At 53.9% G+C, this 24,692-nt stretch overlaps 4 protein-coding genes across 4 annotated transcripts; 2 read left to right on the plus strand and 2 right to left on the minus strand.

The window, feature by feature from the left end:
- Window position 1: 1 nt before the first annotated feature.
- On the minus strand, window positions 2–1,189 carry J4E78_000388 (uncharacterized protein; the record flags this gene model as incomplete). The annotated part of the gene is made up of 1 exon (XM_049361052.1): window positions 2–1,189. The coding sequence occupies one exon, from the start codon at window positions 1,187–1,189 to the stop codon at window positions 2–4; it is 1,188 nt and encodes a 395-aa protein (XP_049226335.1).
- A 614-nt stretch (window positions 1,190–1,803) lies between these two features.
- On the minus strand, window positions 1,804–3,659 carry J4E78_000389 (uncharacterized protein; the record flags this gene model as incomplete). The annotated part of the gene is made up of 2 exons (XM_049361053.1): window positions 1,804–3,142; window positions 3,400–3,659. 2 exons carry the CDS (start codon window positions 3,657–3,659, stop codon window positions 1,804–1,806), a joined length of 1,599 nt encoding a protein of 532 aa, XP_049226336.1.
- A 5,686-nt stretch (window positions 3,660–9,345) lies between these two features.
- J4E78_000390 (putative Hybrid PKS-NRPS biosynthetic cluster) lies at window positions 9,346–21,615 on the plus strand (the record flags this gene model as incomplete). The annotated part of the gene is made up of 4 exons (XM_049361054.1): window positions 9,346–13,442; window positions 13,558–16,772; window positions 16,826–18,625; window positions 18,683–21,615. The coding sequence occupies 4 exons, from the start codon at window positions 9,346–9,348 to the stop codon at window positions 21,613–21,615; spliced, it is 12,045 nt and encodes a 4,014-aa protein (XP_049226337.1).
- A 1,110-nt stretch (window positions 21,616–22,725) lies between these two features.
- J4E78_000391 (uncharacterized protein) lies at window positions 22,726–24,172 on the plus strand (the record flags this gene model as incomplete). Its single annotated transcript, XM_049361055.1, is given in 3 exon segments — window positions 22,726–22,733; window positions 22,746–22,990; window positions 23,046–24,172. The coding sequence occupies 3 exon segments, from the start codon at window positions 22,726–22,728 to the stop codon at window positions 24,170–24,172; spliced, it is 1,380 nt and encodes a 459-aa protein (XP_049226338.1).
- Between the last annotated feature and the right edge of the window lie 520 nt (window positions 24,173–24,692).

Below are 24,692 nucleotides of genomic sequence, written 5' to 3' on the forward strand. Positions count from 1 at the left end.
TCTAGTCATCAAGGAATGACATTGACTCCTTGATACTAGCTCGGATCGACTCTACGTACGACTTGCTACCATGCAGTGATTTGACATCCTCCTGTGCCATAACGGCCCAAAACAATCGGAGTCGGGATGGACTGGAAAATATTCCCGAGGCGCCCGCACTAGATGAGAAGGCTGCCTCGCCCGAGAGGCAGTACTCGGCTGGAATGCCCATGCGACACTCTAGTGTCTGCACCTGGCACTGAATAGCGTCCAAGATGCCTGTGGCATACGCCTTGAGGGGCATGTCTTGAAGTGCGGAGACACCACCAATGCGGAGTACTGATTTGACTTTGATGGATCTATACGATTCCGGCGACACGTGGCAGAGGTATTTGTGTATGCGCTGGAAAAGTGAGTCGAAGAGCCTCATCAACGCAAGGTAACTTGACAGGACCAGAAGCAGAGTTTCCGTGTTGAGTGTATCCTCGGTCTGCGTGTACAATTGAACAGTCGGTGTCAGGCTTTGAATTATCCCGGTGAACTCTTTGGTGCATGTCAGAAGTAGAGCTGCTGGATTTTCGACATCTCCCCCCACAGCATCATCTTTGCAACGCTGTTGGACTTTAGCGGCGTTTGAATAGTATGCGTCAATAGTCGTAATGCGGTGGTCTATTTCCTCACGGAACATTACTAGAGAGCTTGCCGGACTGGAAATCTGTGGTAGTGGTGTTGGCGGCATAATCTCCTCCCCAAAATTGAGGAGCGGGTCGATATTCATATCGAGAGCGGTGTTAGAGGTCGCGCCCATGTGGAGCAAGATGTCGAATTCGTCGTCTGCACCTGGGAGTCCCTGGAGTTGTGATGGAGCGCCAAGCTGATCTGCTAGGTAGACGCTGTCCTCACCCGACGCGGGACTTTGATCCATTGAAGATGGATAGGAGTCGAAGAAGGCGGAAATATCGCCCGTCGCACCCCAGAAATCTGGTAATGGCTCATGAGCGGCAGGGTCTCTTTGCGAAGGGAGGTGCTCGGCGGGATCGTATGCTTTTGTAGGCGCGGGCTGCTTCGACATCCCGGCTGTATGGGCGTTGTCGTGGTTCGCGTCCTGTGACTTCGACGCGCGATGGGCTCGGGGCGAGGCAACGGCGTGACGCTGCTTGGGCGGTCTTCCCGGATGACCGGCAGCGCCTGTTACGCATTGCGCGCCCATGTAGCAGCAGCGAGCGCACGCCGCCGTGCTGTCTTGGGCGCGAAGGCATCGAACTCGCTTCGCCCTGCACTGGTCTGCAGAGGTAGAGGTACGAAGTCAGTACATGTCTCACATGCATTTCGTACAGCCAGGACTTACCGCACGCGGAGCGCCGGACTGCGGACTTGTGCATACCTTTAGTTGGTGTCGTGTTTGGACAGACGCGGAAATGGGAACCTTGGAATGGAAAGCAACCGAGCTAAAGGATAGATGTTCGCATGATTTGATCAGGATAGGCTGACTGTTGTTGCGCGGGTTAGTCACGTGGTAAACCCCCCGAGGAGGGTTTGAGATTAGCCAATCGGCAAGCGTCGCCCCACTTTAAACCGGGGCCATGTCGAGGTGCGTGTGAAGGAGCGTAGTGGCCGGTTTCTGGAATTCACGGTCGAACGCTGGTGAAATCATCTCGTGTTGTTTGGTTTCAGACTCTGATTTTATGTACATGAGCTAGCAGTTGTTACCAATACACCTGCATCATTGAGCTACCTAGGTATTGAACCAAACGTTCATTCCGCTGGGAAATTCTATGTATGTGTGGCTTCCATCCCCTCTTGACATTTAGGCGATGGATATAACTACAATCCTGGAATCTCATCCTTTGCTGTACCTTTCGCTTCCTCCTCCATAGGCTTGTCTTTACTCTCTGTCATGCCAAATTCGGTGTCGTTTTCGCTCCTGAGCGGTACCTGCTTCAGCAGAGCAGCAGCAATAAGACCCACTCCACCAAAGGCAATGGCGACCTGCCAGGATCGCTGAAGCGCGGTGCTCTGTACGGAGATCACTTGCGCACGCGTCTGAGCGGATAGCGTGTCAAGGAAATCGACTTCAGCTGCGCCGTACGCGCCACCCGTCATGAAAAGAGCCGCTACCGTTGTGTCGCTGATAGTCCCCGAGCGAGCCAGCTGTGCAGCTCGGTTGGTGTAGACGGTACCGGCGATGGCCACGCCCCACAAGACGCCGAAGCTTCGCATGAAGCCCCAAGTGGCCGTCGCTACTGCGGTATCCTTGTCAGTTAGAGAGGCTAGCAACGCGGGAAGCATAGCCCCCATGCCGAAGCCCGCGCCAAAGGACTCAAGCACCTGAAAGCCCACCCACGCACCTGCACTCGACGTCTCATCCAGGAGTGTGAACACGCCAAATCCGGCGACAATCAAGGCGAAGGCAGTGACGAGAATGGGCTTGTAGCGGCCGAACTTGCTAAGTAGAAGCCCGCCGATGATCGCACCTGGGAGAAGTGCGAGGATGGTGGGGAGAAGGTATATGCCGGCGTTGTATGCATCTACTGCGAGAACGCCTTGGAAATATACCGGGAGGAAGTAAAGTGTCCACATAGTGACCATGCCGTGGAGAAAGGCGAGCAGAAAGACGATGACGCTCATAGAGTTCCCAAAGAGCCGGAGCGGCATGATGGGATTTGGCGTGAGGCGGGCATTACCTTCGAGTGCGATGAAGCCTCCCAACGTTGCCAACCCAACCAAGAGCGGTACGAGGACTTGGTAAGAGGACCATGAATATCTTCCTCCTGCCCAGCCAATGGCAACTAACACCGGAGCGCAGCCGCTGACAAAAAGCGCGTTGCCCAGCCAGTCGAGGCTCGAAGCCTTGGTGGCCCAAGTCTGGGATTTATCGTATTTGACCTTCAAAAAGAGGAACAACAATATAACTGCAGCACCGCCAATTGGAAGAGCCATGTAAAAAGCCCAGCGCCAGGTGCTGTAGCTCACGAGCAGTCCGCCGAAGAAAGGACCAAGAGCAGCTCCGAGACCGACCATGCCAAACACGGCGCCCATGTAGGTACCTCTCTCGCGAAGTGGTACCAAGTCACAGATGATGATCTCGCAGAGGACGGCGACTCCTGCTGCTCCAATACCCTGCACTGCTCGGCCACCGATCATTTGGGATATATTGGTTGCTCTATGCATTCATCTCATCAGCAAAGACTTCGAGCTTGACGAGAAAAGCCAGATCGCGATTCGAGCACCAGAGGAGTGACAACTTACCCGCCACAAACACCGCTCCCTATCATGAAGACGACCGCGGATATGATCATTGGCCATCGGCGACCGAATACATTAGCGAGCTGTCCATACATGGGCATCAGAGAAGTCCTACACAGATTAGTTCCCGCGTTCATCGCTCGAGTGTGAGCCTTTTGTTCCAAAGAGCCTTACATAGTCAAGAAGTATGCATTAGAGACCCAGATGAACTCTTCGCCCCCACCCAGATCGGCGACGAGCGATGGCATGACCGTCGAAGTGACTGTGGCCTCCAGAGCCGTGAGAAGACTCACTAGCGAGAGCACAACCATGATAGCCCAGAACCTTGGACCCTTCTGGAACTTTGACGGGTTCTTCTCCGTTGTTGGATCCTGTGCATCGACCGAAGCTTGTTTTGACTCCGGGTTCCGGACGGCTGGATCTTGCTGTGTCATCTTGCACAGCCAGGATGTCAGGTTTGAGTAGCGTTGGGACCTGTCGGACGATAGGTAGACCGTGTGGCTGGTACCAGAGCTGTAGTACAATGATGCGTGAGTAACGGGCGGTGTTAAAACCTTGGTATAGTAAGTTGATGGAGCGCCTGGGAATAGTTGCACCTTCGGTTACATGGGAGAAGCTGTGTGTGCCTACGTATTCAATGGTGCATGAAGTCTGGTAACCACCGCGGAGGGTTTCGTTGGATGGGTATGATCGGCCTCGCAGGGTTTTGCGATCCTCCGCGGTTGATACGATGAACGTGGAAGTGATTCGACTCGGTCGACAGGCTTCCTGCAGGTGGCCTGACCTTTACGGCGTTCAAGTGTGAATAAGCCCCCAAACGCATGTTGGTAGATACCTCACTTCCTTTCACCGGTGTATACATTCCGTACCTTGATTAGGTTAGCGTGCCGGCGTTTTTGCCGGCGCGGGTAATATCAAGCCACATCTTCAGCCACAGATGGTCACCGCGCAACGTTTCCGGTAAGCATACTACATTCGCGTGTCTCATATACATATTGACTCTACCAAACCCAACAAGTATATGACGCGATTAGATGACGAGAGCTGCGAGTAAGACGAAAATAGGATAAAGTCGTCCTCAGGTCGTAGCGGAGAAGTCCTTCCCCATGTGAGAGGCGTCCTGGTGTAACTTCGCAATCAGATCCCCACCCAGCCTACGGGTGGCTCCTGCGGGTGGCCCAACGGCCCGCCGCCGTATCCCGCGTTTTGGGGTCGCACTGTCACGCCTTCGTTTAATGTACCAACGATTTACCATGCATGCTGCTCGGCGACCTTGAATCCTTTACGGCAAGTCCCATTACATCCCGTCAATTGGACGAGGAGCCAAAGGGATGCCCTTAGGGACATTGGCTTTTTCTTCCATCCACTAACACATCGCAATTATGCCACAACTGCACACCTCAGCTAGCATTCTGATCCTTCACATTCCGCAACGCTCGGGAGAGCAGGTTTCTTGATTGAGTGGTTGCTGTGTCTGCACCACCAACTCTCCGCCGAGCAGCAGTACGCCGCTCTGGGCACTGCGATAAGCACCTGGTCTGCGGGACAGGACAACAATAGCGTCAATCCTATCAGCCTTCTCGTGTCATACAAGGTTTTCTGCTGTACACCATTAACCTCACGTAAGACGGTCATAGCACTATCGCAAGCTTGCCGAGAAGTCTCACTTACTCCTGTAGCTGAAGACTAGCCTTGGTTTATACATTGGGGAGGCACGGCATATAGTTCGCACTATCACCATCGTTCGTCCTTACCTGTCTAGGTGTTACCAACCTAGCATGTCCTCGCATGGTTTACACGCTGGCCTTTCTTTGTTCCCAACATGTCACGCCTAGATTCTTCCAGCTGCTTCTCGGGTTGCAAGTCAGGGTCTCTAGTGGAGAACCCGAGAAAAGAAAAGTCCCAACAGCTGGCTTGTGACAGGTGTCGAGGCCAAAAGCTCCGATGCATACGGAGCTCGAACTCTAAGACCCCTTGCGAGAGGTGTCAGAAAGCTGGTGCAACATGTATCATCGATACCGGGGTACGTATGGGAAGACCGAGACGGGCAGACAAGGAGCAGCCTCGAGAGAACAGCGGCAGTGCTCACCACCCATCCCAAACTACACGATCATCACCTCCTCCCGAAGCTGAATCTCAAACGAGAACCGCTGTCGACTTTACCATGGATACCGATGCCTGGCTAGTACATGATCTCGACGACACACCGGTTGACCCAACGCTTCAAAGTGTTACGGTTCAGTATCTTGACCCCTTCGATTTTGCACTGCCTGGGGAAGGTACGCTCGACGACGAATCGGTAAACCTACCGACCGAACACTTTCTCATTCCAAATATGGATCTCTCCGCGGACCATTCTATTCCAGCTCGCACCGAATACGAACAAGCAGCAATCGGTTTCACCGAGCCACTCAACGGACGCAGTCGCTATTCACCGATGCGCCAAGAGATAATGCAAGAGTTGTCAGATTTGAACATGCAGCTGTCCCGACAGTTGGGCGCGGCAACCTCTACAGGAACTGGTTTTACGAACAATGACTCGGCTTTGGGTCTGACGGCTTTGGCTACACCACCGGAGGAGAACCGAACGCTCTGTGATACTGTCGTCTTTATGATGCAAAGCCTCCAAACCTACCACCGGCTGCTCGTGGATATCGTCAGACCCAATCACTCCGCTACGTTCGGCTCACACGACAACCTCAAGTTTAGCACTGTGACCAGCAGCTGCCTAAGCCCGGTCGAAGAGTTGGACATTGATGACTCAAGAAGCCGCATATCTGAGACGACAGGCCGATCGCCAGTGAAAAGGCGTCGAACAGATAGCAGCGTCGACTTCACTGTAGCGCACGAATCGTCTCACAGTACTAGTGTTGACATGCCTACGAGTCTTCTGCTACTGTCTTGTCACACAAATCTCCTGCACCTCTGTCGAAATACCTTTGCCGCCATTCGAGCAGGGTTGTTCGCCACACGTCGCCAAATCAATCTTTTCACGATCTCATTCCTCAACATAATGGATGTCTCCCTACCGCCCGATCCGGATCTGCAAATAATTGTCCTCATTCAAGCTGTGGTGAGAATGGTGGATAAAATTGGCCGTTTACTGGGCTACCCGAACGAATGCGAGGCCGGCTCAAGCGGTAATAGATGCGAGAGCGATACTCGCAGCAGTGTCATCCCGCGGCACCTCCTTGAACTGATGCTGAAAAGCGAAGGATGCGGAAATGGCTCGGCAGATAGAGCCGGGACTAAAGCGCTGAAGGAGGAGATCCGAGGATTACATGAGCTCGTTTACAAGCCAGTATGAAGGATATCGATGTGTGACAAAATCGAGCGGCATTTTTAGCAGGTAGACTTTCACACACACCGTCAATAAGATTATAGACGTACCACAAATTTTAGGAGAGTTGACTGTTCAACTTATTCGGGGCCGAGCCCGAGAAGGATACACTTAGGATACTCTAATGCGCTTTTGGGTGTCCTAAATCATGAGTAAGCATACCACAAAGCCGTGGGAACGGTACTGCCCAAATCTATGGGGTAATCCGAGCCGAGTAAGCTTCGGTGAATTCGCCTGGGACATGATTGCCGAGTGGCGTGATTTTGACGCGCTGTCAGACGGTCAGACGTGCCCATGTATTCGGGACTTTCCAATCTTCCCACATCATACGTTCCAGCTCAGTTTGGAAGCAAAGGGACTGATGCAATCACAGGGATAAATCGCGTGCAAGAAGGAGACCTCTCAGCTGTCAGTTCCAGAGCTTTGCAAATTCCAAATATTGCTTGATCCGAAAGCACGGGAATCAGCTTTTGGCCTCTGTCAACTTTACATTCTTACCTGCCTATCGATCGGACCAGCCATGTCACTCGTCGAGATCTCTCTGCCGCTTCTTCGCCTCAGTCCGGCGCTCGTGTCCTCTATGACCCTCATGTTCGCCCTCGACGAGCACCTGATTTTTGGGACCTGGGTGCAGGGTCCCATCCGCCCACTGGCAAACTCTAACCTTCCTGCCTGGTGGACCAGGGGCGGTCTTCGATGGCAGTGGGTCCTTATCATCTTCTACCCTGTCAACTACCTTCTCGGCATTCTCAACCTGCTTATACCCGAGCATCAATATGGCTCGACAACGTGGTATGCATGGGGACTATTCTTCAGCTTAGCCCACATGCTATTTGCGCCAACGGCTCTGCAGCGCATCGCGGCTATCGAGAAGAACGTTCCAAAGGGCAATGTTGTCATCTCCATGGAATCTTGGCTTCGGATGAATTGGATTAGGGCGTGGACTACGGATCTACCGGCTTGGGTGTGCTTCATCGTTGCTGCGCTCAAGGCGCTGTGACAGTTTGTAGTGAGCAGGTTGGAAACGACAATGTGGATGACGGCGTCGATAGAGTGGGAATGAGAAGGCGAAGTGGGGACGGTAGATTGCAATATTGAATGTCGCAATATGTGACCACAGCGGGTGTGAAATAATGATCGAGGACTAGCCCCCATTCTTGACAGAATTGTTGAGCGTGCGATGTGCTGACGATGCGAGGTCTGTACGAAGTGACTCCACACGTCCACGTTCATGATAGGGGTGAAGCTTTGGCCGTCTACGCGCGGGCCCACTCCTTAGCCTCACGCTAGCGGACCGGTCTCCCGGAGGCTCTTTGGTTGGATGACTTCTCTCTACCAGAAGATCAAAGACTTCGTGACGCGGGAGGAAGGTGTTACATATTATTGGTATATATAATGCAGCTGGCACAGTCCAAGAGCTCATGCTTGTTGCTAAAGTACCCGATAAAGAAAGATTTTGCAAACGCGCGGCTACATCGATTGCGCCAAATCACCTGAATGCGTGGCACAGTATCCAGCACAACATCCATTGCCTTTGTGATGCTTTCTCTACTACCCCAGATACATCGCACTGCAGCACATCAACAAAAGAGCCGAATGAGGGACGAAGCTTTCCCCTAATTGCGTGTCGGAGTAGAGCGCTACCAAGGCCAAAAAACAGCCAATCGGTAGCCCGATAGTGCGGAGGCTCTGTACCCAGAGCACGACCGAGAGCAAGGCACTGACGAGGACCAGGAATGCGTTCAGCCTCGAATCCGAAGGATTCAGCCACGAGAACAGGACTCTTTTGTGCCCCGGTAGCATCGTGTCAAGGTTTTTGGAGAAACTCGGGGTAAGTCGCGAGGTCAGGCGGGCTTGTATGACGAGGACGTTGAAGAAGACTAGCGTCTTGCAGATGCAGTCACTTATGAACGGCCCCCACGACATATTTGCTGTGGAAATAGGTCGAAGACCTTCAAGAGATACCGTTAGAATTTTGTACACGGTTCCTTATCGGAACAATAACCGATCTCTGTGTATAAAAGAACTTACCGTGATTGGAGTTGGCGTTTTTACCTCGAATGATACACTGGGATGACGACTTGTTTTGGCCTTGCCAGACTTTATAACAGTTGTGCGCTCGTCTTAGGTAGGTAGATATCAACGAGAACGTATGTTTGCGGGTCGTGTCTCAGGACCGAATAGGCACATGGTAGAAAAAAGATATATCCGCATATATGTTGTGTCATCATTTCGGTACTTACGGTTTCCCCTTCAATAGAAGCTGGTACGGTCTCGGGGGTACGGAATGTTAGTACCGACACCGTGGCCGGCTCAGCAAACCCTTCGGTCTTTTCGCTGCCCATATCGATAGAGAAAGTACCGATGTTGGGATACTCGGTAAAGGCGCGGTCGGGCTGCAGCTTCTTCTTTGCACCATTTCTATCCGCTTTGGGTTCTGCTTTCGCACACTGACCGATGCAGAGGCCCGAATCGGACTGGCTGTATATACGAGTCTGACACCGACCCCGAAATACATCAGCCTGACAGCAACGACTCCAGATCCTCTCGAATGTTGGTGTTTGCACGAAAAGCCGAAGTCGAGAACGCCACAGGAAAGTTGGGTCAGCCCTGAGTGAGCATTTGTATGCAAGTTAGTATGTAGTAGTGTAGTTCGATAGTACGAATGAAAGGGATTACTTGACCAAGAAAACATTGCCTCACCAAATTCTTTCGCGCGTCTGTGATCATTGTCGAGTTTCAACACCGCGTCCTAAGCTATACGACATCTTGCATTCGCAATGACTGCCCACCGCGAGACTTCACAGGGCAATGGAGAGCCAATCGCCGTTATTGGAAGCGGCATGCGCTTCCCTGGCTCTTCGAACAATTCGTCCAAACTCTGGGAGCTTCTACTCGATCCGCGAGATCTTCTCAAGCGCATCCCGGAGGATCGTTTCAACATTGACAACTTCTACCATCCGGACCCGAACCACCACGCGACGACGGATGTTCGCGAGTCGTACTTTCTCGAGGAGGACCACCGTCACTTCGACGCGGGGTTCTTTAATATCAAGCCCGTCGAAGTAGCCGCCATTGATCCACAGCAGCGCCTGCTGATGGAGGTGGTCTACGAATCGCTGGAGGCGGCGGGAATACCGCTGGAATCCTTGATCGGCTCTCGTACCGGGGTCTACGTTGGACTCATGTGTGCCGACTACCACGACCATTTGCACAAAGACGTCGACACTTTGCCAACCTATGCTCCGACAGGTACGGCTCGAAGTATCATGTCGAACCGCATTTCGTATTTCTTCGACTGGCATGGCCCCTGTATGACCATCGACACCGCGTGCTCCTCCAGTCTGGTCGCGGTGCACCAAGCAGTCCAGCTGCTGCGAAGCGGCGACTCGGACGTTGCGGTCGCGGCGGGAGTTAACATGATCCTTGGGTCCGGGCAGTACATTGCCGAGAGCTCGCTGCACATGTTGTCGGCCGACAGTCGGTCCCGCATGTGGGATGCTGATGCTAGCGGGTATGCGCGCGGTGAGGGCGTAGCTTCTGTGATCTTGAAGCGTCTCAGCACTGCGCTCGCCGACGGCGACAAGATCGAGTGCATCATTCGAGAGAGTGGAGTTAACCAGGATGGTCGAACGAAAGGTATCACCATGCCAAGTGCCTCTGCACAGATGGATCTCATTGAGCAGACTTACAAGAAGGCTGGGCTGGATCCCAAAGACCCCAATCAGCGCTGCCAATACTTTGAGGCGCACGGAACCGGGACTGCGGCGGGTGATCCAAAGGAAGCTGAAGCTATCAGCAAAGCCTTCTTCCACCCCGGCGATAGCACGTCCCATAGTGGCGATCCACTCTACGTTGGCTCCATCAAGACCGTGATTGGCCATACCGAGGGTACTGCGGGCTTGGCTGGTCTTCTCAAAGCCTCTCTTGCAGTACAGCACGGCGTCATACCACCCAATTTGCTTTTCAACAAACTTCATCCTGCTGTGGAGCCGTTCTACACTAATCTCGAGATTGCAACAAGCTCCAAACCATGGCCAAATCTCGCGGATGGTATTCGCCGTGCCAGTGTCAACAGCTTCGGCTTCGGGGGTACGAACGCGCATGTCATCGTCGAGAACTTTCTGCCTCCCACCGGCATCCCTACACCGGACAGTACGACTCTTGCCACTCCGCTGTTCTCACCCTTTAACTTCTCAGCTGCATCCAGCAGTGCATTACGAGGAGTCTTGTCTTACTTCTCGAAATACCTCCAGTCTCATCCTACTGTCGATCTTGGCGATCTTTGCTACACCTTGTATGCTCGAAGATCTCATCATGCAATCCGAGCCAGCATGTCGGCAAAGTCGGCGGAGGACCTCCAGGCCAAGATTGACGACTTACTTGCGGCATCGTCAGAGGGAAGTACTGGCTCCAGTTTTGGTACCCGTGCGAAAGAACTCTCTCGACCAGTACAGATCCTGGGCGTATTCACTGGCCAGGGTGCACAGTGGCCCACAATGGGCAAAGGATTGATGAAGAGCCCGTATGTCAGGACAATAGTCAAAGATCTGGATCGTGAACTGCAGCGTCTTCCCGAGCCACACAGACCAAGTTGGACACTTGCGGAGCAGCTCACCTGCGATGCGTCTGAGTCTCGCGTCGCAGAAGCTGCATATGCACAGCCGCTCACAACCACAATCGAGATTATCTTGTACGATCTTCTCCGCAGCGCAGGTGTCAGCTTCCATGCGATCATCGGTCACTCCTCAGGCGAGATTGCCGCAGCTTACGCCAAAGGGTTCATCACCCGAGCAGAGGCGGTCAAGATCGCGTACTACCGGGGTTACTATTCAACCATGTGTCCATCCGACAAGCCTGGAGCCATGATGGCCGCTGGCGCATCTGCAGAGGACGCGAACGAGCTTTGCGACCTGCCTATGTTCAAGGGTCGTTTGTGCGTCGCTGCCTACAACTCGCCTACAGCTGTCACGCTTTCTGGCGATAGCGATGCTATCGAGCAGGCGAGAGAGATTCTCCAAGACGAAGGGAAGTTTGCAAGAGTCTTGAAGGTCGACAAAGCGTATCACTCGTCACACATGGAGAAGGTGGCAGCTGGTTTCCTCGAGGGCCTAAAGGGCTGCAACATCCGACCTCAACATGACACGCCGGGAGGTCCTTCGTGGTTCTCCAGCACGTATGAGAATACGGAGATGCGCGGTGATGTGCAGGGGGATTGCGATCTTTCTGGCTCATACTGGGTAAATAATCTGCTCCGGCCTGTTCTCTTCTCCCAGGCCGTACAGTCTGTTGCCACTGCCAAAGAAGGCCAATTCGACTTTGCCATCGAGGTTGGTCCACATGCAGCGTTGAAGGGACCAGTACTAGAGACGCTTCGTGTCCACAGTGATGCGGAAGCATTGCCGTATGTGAGCTTGCTGCACCGTGGGAAAGACGATATCGATACGTTCAGCAACGCCCTTGGCGACTTGTGGTCTCGGTTCTCTCCCTCTCCAGTCGACTTCCACACGATGGACCTATCGACATCCGGTGCGCTCAGCCGAGATCTCTTGAAAGACCTTCCCACATACCATTGGGAGCATGACAGACTCTACTGGCACGAGTCTCGGATGTCTAGAGCTGTAGCCAGCGCCAAGAACCCTCACAATCCGTTGCTCGGCGCGAGAACGACAGATGTGACCGAGAACGAGATTCGCTGGAGGAATTTGCTTAAGCTCAGTGAGATGCCTTGGGTACGAGGCCATCAGCTTCAGGGTCAGGTCATCTATCCAGCAACAGCTTACATCGCCACCGCTGTGGAGGCAGCTAGATCGCTGTCGCCAGACGAACACATTGCTGTGATAGAGATACAGGACTTCAGCCTCGGTAAACCGCTCGTCTTTGGGGATAGCGATGCCGGCATCGAGACACTCTTCACGCTGCACAACATTGCCAAGGAAGGAGGTAACAAGAGTTACGTCGCTTCCTTTTCGTATCATGCGTCGAACAATGCAGAAGTAGAACTTCTATCCACGCATGCGACGGGTAAAATCCGGGTGACGACAGGCGATTCGCACCCCCGATGGCTGCCGTCTCGAAAAGGTGACCCTCCCAATCTCACCAGCGTCTCAGAAGACCGGTTCTACTCATCTCTGGAGCCCATTGGCTACAGCTATAGCGGCGATTTCCGGACGCTCTCTTCGATCGAGAGAAGGCTCGACTACTCTTCTTCGACCATCTCAGTGCCTGCGCAGAATGATGAGCCAGTGAAGATGCTCCTACACCCGGCTATGCTGGACACGGCGCTGCAGGGCATCTTCTTGGCGTATTGCTTCCCGGGTGATGGCAGTCTTCAACAGCTGCATGTTCCCACTGGGATCAAAAGCTTCCGCGTCAATGTCGGTTTGTGCGAGCAGCATCTCGGGGCAGAAAGCAAGAGCGTAAACTCGTGCGCGCACCTGACTGAGAACCCGATGACTTCCAAGCAACTCCGCGGCGACGTCGACATCTATACCCACGAGGGCGCCGGCCTGGTTCAGATGGAGGGTATTCAAGTCGTCGCTTTTGCTGAGCCCACCGCGGATATGGACAAGAAGTTCTTCACCGAGCACATCTGGGCGCCGCTCAACCCAGATTGCGAGTTGGCCATGGGCGGTTTCAGGTCCACGGCTGAGGACTACGAGTTCGCTGAGGTCATGGAAAGGGTCGTTCTCGATTACATGAGGAACATCACCAGCACCTTCCCCAAGGACGTCAGACAAACCATGAACCTCGAGTGGCATTTTGAGTGCATGTTCGAGTTCTACCACCACGTCATTTCTACCACCGGAACAAGACCATACTCTCAGAGCAGATGGCTGGATGACACTGCAGACGACATCGCGGCCTTGAAAGTCAAGTATGTTATACTCCTTCCTCCTCTCGTGACAAAGCGCACCTTCTTTTTCGGCTTTCTTTCTTGCTTCTACCTCCTTCGCTCTTCGATCAGGAATGCTGACTTGAATCTCGCGCAGATGGGCACACAGGACGGAGCTCCAGCTAGCCCGCGCAGTAGGTGACAACCTTCCGGCCGTTCTCAGAGGCGAGACAACAATTCTCGAGCACATGACCAAGGACGGTCTCCTGGATCGCTTCTACGAGGTCGGTATGGGCCTGCGAGAGTGGTCTCTCTTCCTCGGCCAGACCGTGAAGCAGATTGTGCATCGATACGGCCGCATGAAGGTACTGGAGATCGGTGCTGGTACAGGTGGAGCTACCAAGGTGATCATGAAAGAGATCGGCCGCTCCTTCGCCTCCTACACCTATACCGACATCTCTTCGGGTTTCTTCGAGACTGCACAACAGGTATTCTCTGCCGTGAGCGACAAGATGATATTCAAGACTCTGGACTGCGAGAAAGACGTCGTGGCACAAGGGTACGAAGAACATTCGTACGACATGGTCGTGGCCTCTCTGGTCCTCCACGCGACGACTGATCTACGCCGCACTCTGAGGAATGCACGCCAGCTCATGAAGCCTGGAGGCTACCTAGTCATGCAAGAGATCACCAACAATGACGTGAGCCGTACCGGTTTCATGATGTCTGCCACCACAGGTTGGTGGCTAGGTCAGAACGACGGGAGAATGCTGTCGCCTGGTGTATCGACGCTCGAATGGCACCAGTTGCTCCTTGAATGCGGCTTCTCGGGCATTGACACGGCCACCCCCGAGATCGATGTATTTCCTTCAACGCTGACTGTCTGGGTTACACAAGCTGTCGATGACCGCGTCTCGCTGCTCCGCGAGCCACTTTCCTCCTTCAGCACCTACAAGCCAGTTGACGAAGAGGAATGGGACCTAGTGATCATCGGTGGTCAGACGTTGGGTACCAGCCAGCTCATTAGCCAAATCGTTCGGCTAATCCAGCCGTTTGGCGTGAAGCATGCCGTCTATCGGACACTTGGTGATATGACAGGCTCCGCCACGACGACACCTAACAGCGCGATTCTTTGCCTAGCGGAATTGGATGAGCCCATCTTCCGCTCCCTGTCAGAACAGGCGCTCAAGGGAATACAGCGACTATTCGAGACCCAAGGAACCGTCCTCTGGGTAACACAGGGTTGCAGGTCGGATGAGCCGTATATGAACATGTCGATCGGTCTCATACGAACCGTGCTGCTCGAAATCCCCGACCTAGTTGCGCAAGTGCTCGATCTGGAAAGCGGCACCAAGCCCGATCCTCGACAACTTCTGGAGACACTCATACGCCTGCGCTATGGCACCACATGGGAGAAGAACGGTAGCATCGACAAGATGCTGTGGACACAAGAGCATGAGCTCGCTCTTGAGAACGGACAGTTCATGGTTGCGCGCGTTCATCACGAAAACGTCATCAACGACCGGTACAACGCATCCAAGCGAACCATATACCATGCCATCGACCCGCAGACCACGCCGGTCAATCTCTCGCTCGATTCTACCAAGCCGGCTCTGGTTCATAATAGTTCTCTCCAGACCAGGATGTCCATGTCGAATCGGCAGGGTGTTGTCGAAGATGCTTCGGATGTGGTGATCAAGGTTGCCTACTCGCTCTTGGCGCCTGTGCTTACGGCTCCTCTTCAGCCGACCTATCTGGTCTTGGGTACGAACATGGCCACGGCCAAATCTGTCGTCTCCATTACGCCGACCAATGGCTCGCATGCCTTAGTCCATCCAGAAGACGTGGTAGAGGTTGAAGTGCCTGCGGGTAGCGAATCTCAATTCCTCTCCCAGCTGGACAATTTGCTGCGTGTCGAGAACCTGCTTTCTGTGTGTCGGAGAGACTCTACACTCCTCATCCATGAGCCATCTCCAGAACTAGCGTCCAGCGTCATCGAGGCTGCATCTCTCATCAACGTGACCGTCTTCTTCACCACTTCCGCCACACCAGTCGCTGATGGCGCGTGGATCAGCATTGATTCTTACGCTCAAAAGCGCGAGGTTCGGTCTTTGCTGCCCTCTGCTGTCGCAATGTTTGTGAACGGCTCCAAGGATGCCCAACAGAGGCAGTTGGGCGAGATGATCGCTTCCGCTCTACCCGACTCCTGCCTTCGGACGACGCTCGCAGGGATACAAGCACTGCAGCATGCTCGTGGCTTTGCCATACAGGATCTCCGCCCAAGACTCCACAGGGTTGTGCAGTGGGCAATGAGGGACACGCTCCTGTCGAAGCCTCTGAGCTCCAACTTGGCCCCTATAACATTGGAACAGCTGGTTGGTGGGTCCGAAATCGAGACTGCCACTCCAGCCGTCTTGGACTGGAACAGCGCCTGCCCGGTTCCAGTGCAGATTTCCACGGTCGACGGCCTCGTTCACTTCAAGAGCGACAAGACATATGTCATGTTTGGACTAACCAGCGACTTGGCGCAGTCCACCTGCACTTGGATGGCATCGCACGGAGCGCGGAACATAGTGCTCACGAGTCGCTCACCGAAGATGGATGCCAGATGGCTGGAGAGCATGAAGCAAGACGGGGTGAGGGTTGAAGTCTTTGCGAACGACATTACTGACAAGGCTGCGCTCTCGTCGCTTGTTGACCACATCCGTCAGAACTTCCCGCCCATCGCAGGTATCGCTCATGGCGCCATGGTTCTCGACGACGTCTCATTCTCAGAGATGCCGCTCGAGAAGATGACCAAGGTGCTAAGGCCCAAGCTTTGCGGAGCCATCTTTTTGGACGAGCTCTTCCGTGGAGGCGCGGATGCGCTGGATTTCTTCGTCTTTTTCTCCTCGGCTGTCACCATTGCCGGCAATCGCGGGCAAGCAGCATACAGCGCCGCCAACTCCTTCATGACGGCGCTCGCGAACAAGCGTCGCAGCCAAGGCCTAGCGGCATCTATCTTCCACATCGGCGCTGTTATGGGTGTAGGATACATCAACCGCAATCATGGGTTCTTGGGCAGCGTGCACGAGGCTTCTTTCAAGGTCGGCTTCTTGCTGCTATCCGAGAGGGAATTCCACCTCTGCTTTGGCGAGGCCGTCTTAGCATCCCATCCGCTCTCTGGGCGAAATCCCGAGGTCATGACAGCATTGAGAACGTCTGGACTCGACGATGTGATGATCCGTTGGCCCAGGTTCCCTCGTTTCCAGCACTGCCTTCAAAACGACCAAGTGGGTGACAGCAAGAGCACCAAACGGGCGGCTGACGCGTCGATCAAGAGCCGACTGGTCGAAGCAGCTACAGAGGAGGAGATTCGCGATATCGTGCAAGGTAAGCGTGTATATCCTGGCGATGCACTGCAGCGCAAGACTGACAATCCCTAGATGGCTTCATCCGTAAGCTGCGCGTTATACTCCAGATTCCAGACGACAAAGAGGCGTCCCAGATTCTTACATCACGAATTGATGATCTCGGCGTCGACTCTTTGGTCGCTGTAGAGATTCGTTCCTGGTTCTTGAAGGAGCTCCAGACCGAAGTGCCTGTGTTCATGATCTTATCCGGCGGTCTGGTTCAAGAACTTCTCGATCACGCAGTGGCCAACACGCCAGCTCGCCAAACTCCAGACCAAGGCGACACCTCTCCTGGCCCCGAAGTGATGCTTCCGGATGCGACGCCATTGCCGACCCCTGATGCCACTGATCCATCTCCATCAAGAACCCCACAGACAAGCACAGACTCGTCCAGCCCAAGCCACTTGAGCGATGATGACTTGGATAAGCAGGAGTCATCGTCCGCCACCTCTGGCTCGGTCGCAGACTCCAATGAGGTGACCAAGCCAAGCTTTGACAAGATACTCCCCATTTCACCAGGCCAGTCCCGGTTCTGGTTCCAGAAACACCTGATGGAAGACCAAACGACGGCGAACAGCACTATATGTGTGGCGGTCAACGGTACTATCAAACTAGGCAATCTGGAAAGCGCCGTCCAGAAGGTGGCAGCACGGCACGAGTCTTTCCGGACTTCTTTCTTCGTGGATGAGAATCAGAGACCTGTGCAGGGCATTTCCGAAACTTCGCGTTTGCGCCTCGAGACTGTGCCTCTCGCTGATGAAGCGGGCGTGGCACGCGAATTGGAGAGACTCAAGAACCACGTCTATGATATCGAGCATGGCGACTGCATGCGCATTGTGCATCTCAGCTTGACACCAACGAAGAGCTATCTTCTCCTTGGATCCCACCACATTATTATGGATGGCATCAGTCTGGAGGTCCTCCTCGACGACCTACAGAAAGCCTACAACGGCCAAGAACTGAACGTTGAGCCAGCGTATCAGTATTCGTCCTACTCGGAGAAACTGCGCGGGGACTTGGCATCGGGGGTAATGCAAGGTGAGATAGAGTACTGGCGGTCCGAGTTCGCAGCACCGCCGTCGCCGCTCCCACTTCTTCCATTCTCGGCGGCCAAGAATCGCGTCCCGTTGGCCGCATACGCGCACAACTCGGTGAGTCGCGTCATTGACATGCAGCTCTCATCGCAGATCCAAGACGCATGTCGCGAGCGGAAGGCAAATCTATTCCACTTCCACCTGGGCGTGTTTGAGGTCCTCCTATTCAAGCTGTTCGGCAACAGCGATGTTTGCATTGGTATGGCCGACGCCAACCGCTGGGACGACCGAGTCGCGAAGAGCATCGGCATGTACCTGAACTTGCTGCCGCTCAGGTTCCATTTGGAGAATCAGCACTCATTCGAGGAGGTGCTGAAAGACACGCGCAAGAAGGCTTATCGAGCAATGTCCCACTCGAGGCTGCCATTCGATGTTTTGCTCGACAACGTGAGCTGCGAGAGGTCGACAGCAATCAGTCCTCTCTTCCAAGCATTCATCAACTATCGCCAGGGTGTGAGTGAGAAGCGACGCTTCGATAGTGCAGAGGCTGAAGTCAAGTCAATTGATCTCCCGGGGTCCGGTTACGACATGTCTCTGGACATCATCGAGAATCCAGGGGGCGAAACTCGCGTCACTCTATTGGTGCAGCGCGGTCTGTACTCTGAAAGCGATGCATCCCAGCTTCTGGACATGTATTTCGCCTTATTGAAAGACCTTTCTCGGTCTTGCGGAATGGCCTTGCAGGACGTGTCCTTATTCTCAAGTCAGGATGTCAGCACTGCGATCGAGCTTGGAAAAGGTGAGTCGACTGTCTACATATATAACATAGACCCGGAGCGCTAACAACGTCTTACAGGTCCCGTAATGGCTTCCAAGTGGCCAGAGACTCTGGCGCATCGTATCGACGAGATGATCGCCAAGCACCCGGACGAAACTTCAGTCAAAGACTCCAACGGCATGTCGTGGACATACCAACAGCTTGATCAACATGTCGGAAGGATATCGTCCGCACTTCTTAAGGCAGGCACGAATCCAGGATCGGTTGTGGCAATCTTCCAGGAGCCGTCGCCCCACTTTGTGTTTTCCCTGCTTGCCATTCTCCGAGTTGGCGCCGTCTACGTTCCCTTGGACTGCAACATCCCACCAGCGAGGCTCCGCGTCATGATGGAAGAGTCTAAGTGCTCTGCGCTGCTTGTCAACACCACGACGGCTCCTCAGTCCGAGAGCATGGAACTCTCGCCATCCGTGGCTGTTCTGGATGTCCTCCTTCTCCAAAATGGGACATCAAGCCTTCCTCCGGTCTCCGCCCGAGCGAGCGAGCCGGCGGCTATACTGTTCACCAGTGGAACCTCGGGAATTCCCAAAGGCGTGATGTTGTCACACGGTAGCTTGCGCAACCACGTAGAGGCCTTGGTGCACACGCATGGGTTTGGACGTGAGACGGTCTTGCAGCAGAGCTCCGTGGGTTTCGACATGTCTCTGAACCAGATCTTCATGGCGCTCGCCAATGGAGGTACTCTCGTCATCGTTCCGGAAGTCCTCCGCAAAGATCCTGTAGCCGTGGCCAACATCGTGCTGGAAGAGAAGATCACGTACACCAGCGCAACCCCGTCGGAATATCTCGCCTGGCTCAGGCACGGCGCGGCTAGCCTTTTTCAAAGCACGCACTGGGCATATGCCACGGCAGGTGGTGAGAAGTTCTTGCCTGAGCTCCTGCAAAGCTTCCGTAAGCTCGGTGCCCGCTTCGAACACGAATTCCACTACTTCAACGCTTACGGCCCGACCGAATGCGCCATGTCGTCAAGCGAGCTGGATCTGAGCTTGCTGAACCACAATGATGGCCTTGTCCCAGCCGGTAGGACCCTTCCAAACTACGGTGTCTACATCGTGGGTCAAGATTTGAGCGTCTTGCCGATCGGCTGGTCCGGAGAAGTCTGCATCGCGGGCGCAGGCGTTGCCATGGGTTACATCAACAGTAGTGATGAGTCGCAGAGCAAGTTCCTGCACGACCCTATGCCGTCTTCGGTGGCTACACAGAACGGGTGGACTAGAATGTACCGAACTGGAGATAAGGGCGTCCTCAGATCAGATGGCTCCTTGGAAATCATCGGTCGCATCGATGGAGACACGCAGATCAAACTCAGAGGCCTGCGTATCGAACTGCAAGATATAGAACAGTCCATACTGGACGCGGCCAAAGGACGTGTAAAGATGGTGGCAGTAACGCCTCGGGGTGACCCTGCACTGTTGATTGCACATGCGGTGCTGTCGCCTTCGGACAACTCGGTGGAGAGCGAGATCCAATTCCTAGGCAACCTCGCCGCCTCGCTGGACCTGCCGCAGTATATGCGGCCCGCGGCCATTATCGCCGTTTCCTCGATGCCACTAAATGCAGCCGGAAAAGTGGACAGAAGAGCCCTCCGAGGACTCGCTATTCCAAGCACTGTGCGGGGATCAGAAACGACAGAGGAGCTGACAGAGATGGAATCCAAGCTGGTCCAGGTCTGGCTAGACACACTGCCGGAGCAGATGCAGGAGGTGCATCGTATCGACGCCAGTTCTGACTTTTTCCACGTTGGTGGCAACTCCATGCTGCTCATCGAGCTGCGGCAGCTCATCAACAAGACTTTCAAAGCCAGCCTGCCCCTATTGAAGCTGTTTGAGAACAGCACACTGGGCGCCATGGCAACCATGATGCAGGACGTGTCTTCGGATGCTGACAAGCCGATTGACTGGGAGGCTGAAACCGCGATCCCCAGTGACCTTCTGGAAGGAAGCACACACCAAGCTCCGGGAGTAGCAATGCAGAACCACACGTCTCCCAAGACTGTGGTAATCAGCGGCGCGACAGGCCTCCTGGGCAGCTCTCTGCTCCGACTGCTAGTTCAGGCCCCCGATGTTGGCAAGATACATTGCATTGCGATTCGCGACATCAGCAAGTTGGCCGAGTTTGCAAGCTGCTGCAAGGTCGTACTGCACAAGGGTGATCTTTCTCTTCCGCGCTGCGGACTAACGGAAGCGGAGGCCAAGTCGATTTCAGCCTCAGCAGACGCCATCATCCACAACGGTGCAGACGTGTCGTTCCTCAAGACATACCAGTCTCTCAGGAGCGCCAATGTTTCCTCTACGAAGGAACTCGTGCGGCTCGCATCTACTCGTCGTATTCCGCTCCATTTCGTCTCGACTGCCACGGCAGGCAAATTCAACAAGTCCGAGACGCTGGCTCCAGAGTCGCTCGCCCGCTTCCCACCTCATCCAGATGGTGGCGCAGGGCTAGCTAACGGCTATGCGGCTTCCAAGTGGGTCAGCGAGATTTTCCTGGAGAAGGCGAGCCAGCAGATCGGCCTGCCGGTGTTTATCCATCGGCCCTCAGCCATCATGGGCGATGATGCAGCTGAGGACATCATGTCCAACCTCCTCGAATACGGGTCCCTGATCAAAGCGCTGCCCGACTTGAGCCGCTGGACAGGCTATGTAGATCTTGTATCTCTCGAGAACGTCACTGAGGGCATCGCTCGTTCGGTCTTGCAGGTGACTACAGGTGCTGACAGCCACTCACGAGTCGAGTATCTGCACCACGCAGGCGACCAGATCATCCCCGTGCAGAGTATTCGGGAGCTGTTGAGCGGCGAGGCGGGTAGTGGGCTGGAATCGTTGCCCATAGGCGAGTGGGTGGATGGCGCGGTTCGCAGTGGTATGAATCCTCTGGTGGGCGAGTTCCTGCGCGACGCCGATGCGCATGGTGGACTGCAGGTCGGACAGAAGCTGTTATTGAGCAAAGAGAACTAGATGCTGCTTGTAGTGATGGTCATGGAGGGTGCTTTCCTTTGCTACTCTCGGGAGCACATGTTAGGGAGCTGAAATAGGCGTTGCCCAGGTGTGGAATTGCTTAGGTTAGGAGGACTTTGGTGATATCCGGCATAGTTTGGGGAGTGGGTACAAGGCAGAGATGTCATTAATATTGTTTTCGTGCGCATACCTACTCTATGGAATCTGAGGCAGCTCCGGATGAGAACACGATGCGCGTTAATCGTTGACGCGTGCTCGGCGCGTATGGAGATTTGGAGTTCGAGAAGCGGCGCTGGTGGCGCACGGGCCGGGTTGACGTAATCACATTTCCAGCCGATGACCTCAGCATCTGGGTTTCACCTGGCCCTGCGTCCTCTAACTTCAAGTCGCACCACACAATGTTGCTTCATAGGGCAACTGTATTGGTCGCAAGCGCAGCAACAGCACTTTCATATCAGCAAAACCTCCTCGCTATACCGAAGATGCTAATTGACATAGCTTCTTCTTTCGTTGCGTCATCATCTATTTCACTGCACTTCGCGACTGTCCTATCATCTGGTCAAATTGACATCTCGATTATGTTTACTGCAATACCTAGAGGAAGTGGCATTATCGTGTGGGTTGTCATATCGTGGAGTAACTGGTGGACGCCCTCGGATTACAGTCGCTAGGATCTACATTCGCGATCTTAGCTCTTCACGATAACCCAAATTTGACACTGAATACGGTGCATGGCTAGGCCAAGAAACTTATCTCCTACTGACGACTATCCAAAGTGGGCAATCTTTGTCATGGCAACATTCCTTCGACATTCATTGTCACTGGTCATGAAAACCCACGGGTCGCGCTGCCTGATCAATCATGAATTGGCTGCGACTCTTTCACTAATTGCTGTATACAAACATTCTTTTCCTTCGCGAGTGCCCTTCCATGGAACTTATTAACCACTCCGCGAAGTCTGTCTCGCACTGTTTACGCACACCGAAGTTATTCCTTCTCTTCCTGCCCGCTACGTATATAATCTCGACCCATTCTTCCCTCCTTCTCTATACCCCGCCCTCTTATTAATAATCTCCAAAAGACTTGAAGCTCTAGCTATATTCTGTCAAAATGGTTGAGTTTAGATACAGTCGACCTGCCGGTAACCGAGTCTGGCGTGTAGACAATGTCCCACGCGCCGCGACTGAAGACGACATCCGCGATTTCTTCCAACAGCATGTGATCCTCGATCAGGTTCGCGCAGCTCATCCACGAACAGGGGCGAATTCGAGTGTATATGTCATGTTCGGGCATATGCATCCCGTACACATAGCGAGTGACTACATCCGTGGCAATCGTGTGCGCGTGGAAGCTGCTCCTTCTGGCAACTATATAGGTAAGTGTTCGATTTTGACAAGCCCTTCGCAAACTATTTGCTAACCTCTCCACAGTCAACGACAATCACGACGGTTTCGTTCGCCCTGGACTTTCTGGCCCTGACTCAGCCTTACCTGGACGGCCTTACGGTACTCGTGGGCTTACCGACTCGGACTTCCCAGCCCTCGGGATCACTCGCGAAGATGAAGAACGTCGGCGCGAAGAAGAGGCCGTGCGGCGTCGAGAAGCACGAGAAGCAAAAGCAAAGGAGAGCCAGTTATTACAAGAAGAACACGAAAAGGTCGTGCGGGAGCGTGAAGAAGAATCTCGAAAGGAGAAAGAACTAGAGGCTCAGGCCAAAGCTCGGGCGGAGCAGAAGCGTTTAGCGCTCGCTGACCTGATTCCACGCGTTCTCCAAAATCTGGGTGACGTTTTGCCCCCGCATCGCGTTCCTTCTCCCGATCTCGATAATCGAGAAGATTCGCGGAACCGACTACTCTTCATGACCGACATCCCGCCCGAGCTCGATAACGATGTGGTCATGGCGTTTCTCCACCCGTTTCGCCCCGAAGGTATCGATCGTGCTGAACTCGGAGGAAATCGCATGCTATCTGCTATCGTCTTGATGCAAACAGCTGAGGGCCGCGACGAGGCTGTTGCTCAGCTCAATGGCACGACACTTGCAGGCCAGAGGGTTGTCCTTCAGGCTTTCAACAATGTCACTCAAGATGTCATGGACCGTGTCATAAACCCACCCGTTCCCAACGCGCCCAGCTCGTCGAACCCTCCACAGGCCTCGAGCTCCTACTCTCCATTTGGAGCTTCCCCAGAGACCACGTCGCCTGACCCGCCAGCTCCCGATATGTCGGCCCTCACGGCCGTGTTGCGCAACCTAAACTTAGTCCAAGAACCAACACCAGCATCACCGCAACCAGCTCCCCGTGGACGTGGACGTGGACGTGGACGAGGATCTTCTTCCAACCGCCGCTCCTCTGGACGAGGACGGGGTCGTGGCACCGCGCAGCCGTCCGGTCAAGTAGTACAGCCACCATGGAATTACAATCAGACAAGCTACGCCCTGACTCGAGCCGATGCTGACCGCATCAATGCAGAACGGCAGCGTCGTAATGGAAATATCCGTGGAGGTCGTGGAGGCCGCGGTGGTAGACCAGGTGGCCGAGGAAACGGACGTGGTCAGTAGGTTGGAATGCCTCTTGCTTCGAAGATAGTGGATGTTGTTGCAGATTTTGATGCGTTTTGGACCTCTCGGATGCCCAGCGAGATTGTTTCCCTTCTCAACTCTTTCTTCTTATGTTCCAAGAGCAGGGCAGTTCGGGTGGATCAAACCCGGTGCCCCAATATTAGCACAACGCCCAGCCTGTTAGATACCGCGTATATTCTTCTTTTATTTTCCCAAAGATTCTGAATCTCGAATTTGCTATAAGTAAGAAGACTGTTGTCGGGGTTGGAAGTACTCGGCGCGATGATATTCAAATTACCAGAGCTCTGCCTTCTTCATTAGTTCTTCACTAAAATGGCCTAAAGTGATCTTCTCCAATACTCTCCCAAGCGGTTTTTTGTTCATTAACCTTGACGAGATGTCGCGGCGTGGTCGTGTAGAGAACAAAGACATGCGACCCACTGCACCCATCTATGCAGACTGTATTATCGAAAATGCTGGATGGTAAGTCATGACATGCGTAAGGGTATCAAAGGCAGTA

The sequence above is a fragment of the Alternaria triticimaculans genome, assembly GCF_023758025.1.
Source record: "Alternaria triticimaculans strain BMP 0046 chromosome Unknown scaffold_1, whole genome shotgun sequence".
Classification (NCBI taxonomy): Eukaryota; Fungi; Ascomycota; class Dothideomycetes; order Pleosporales; family Pleosporaceae; genus Alternaria; species Alternaria triticimaculans.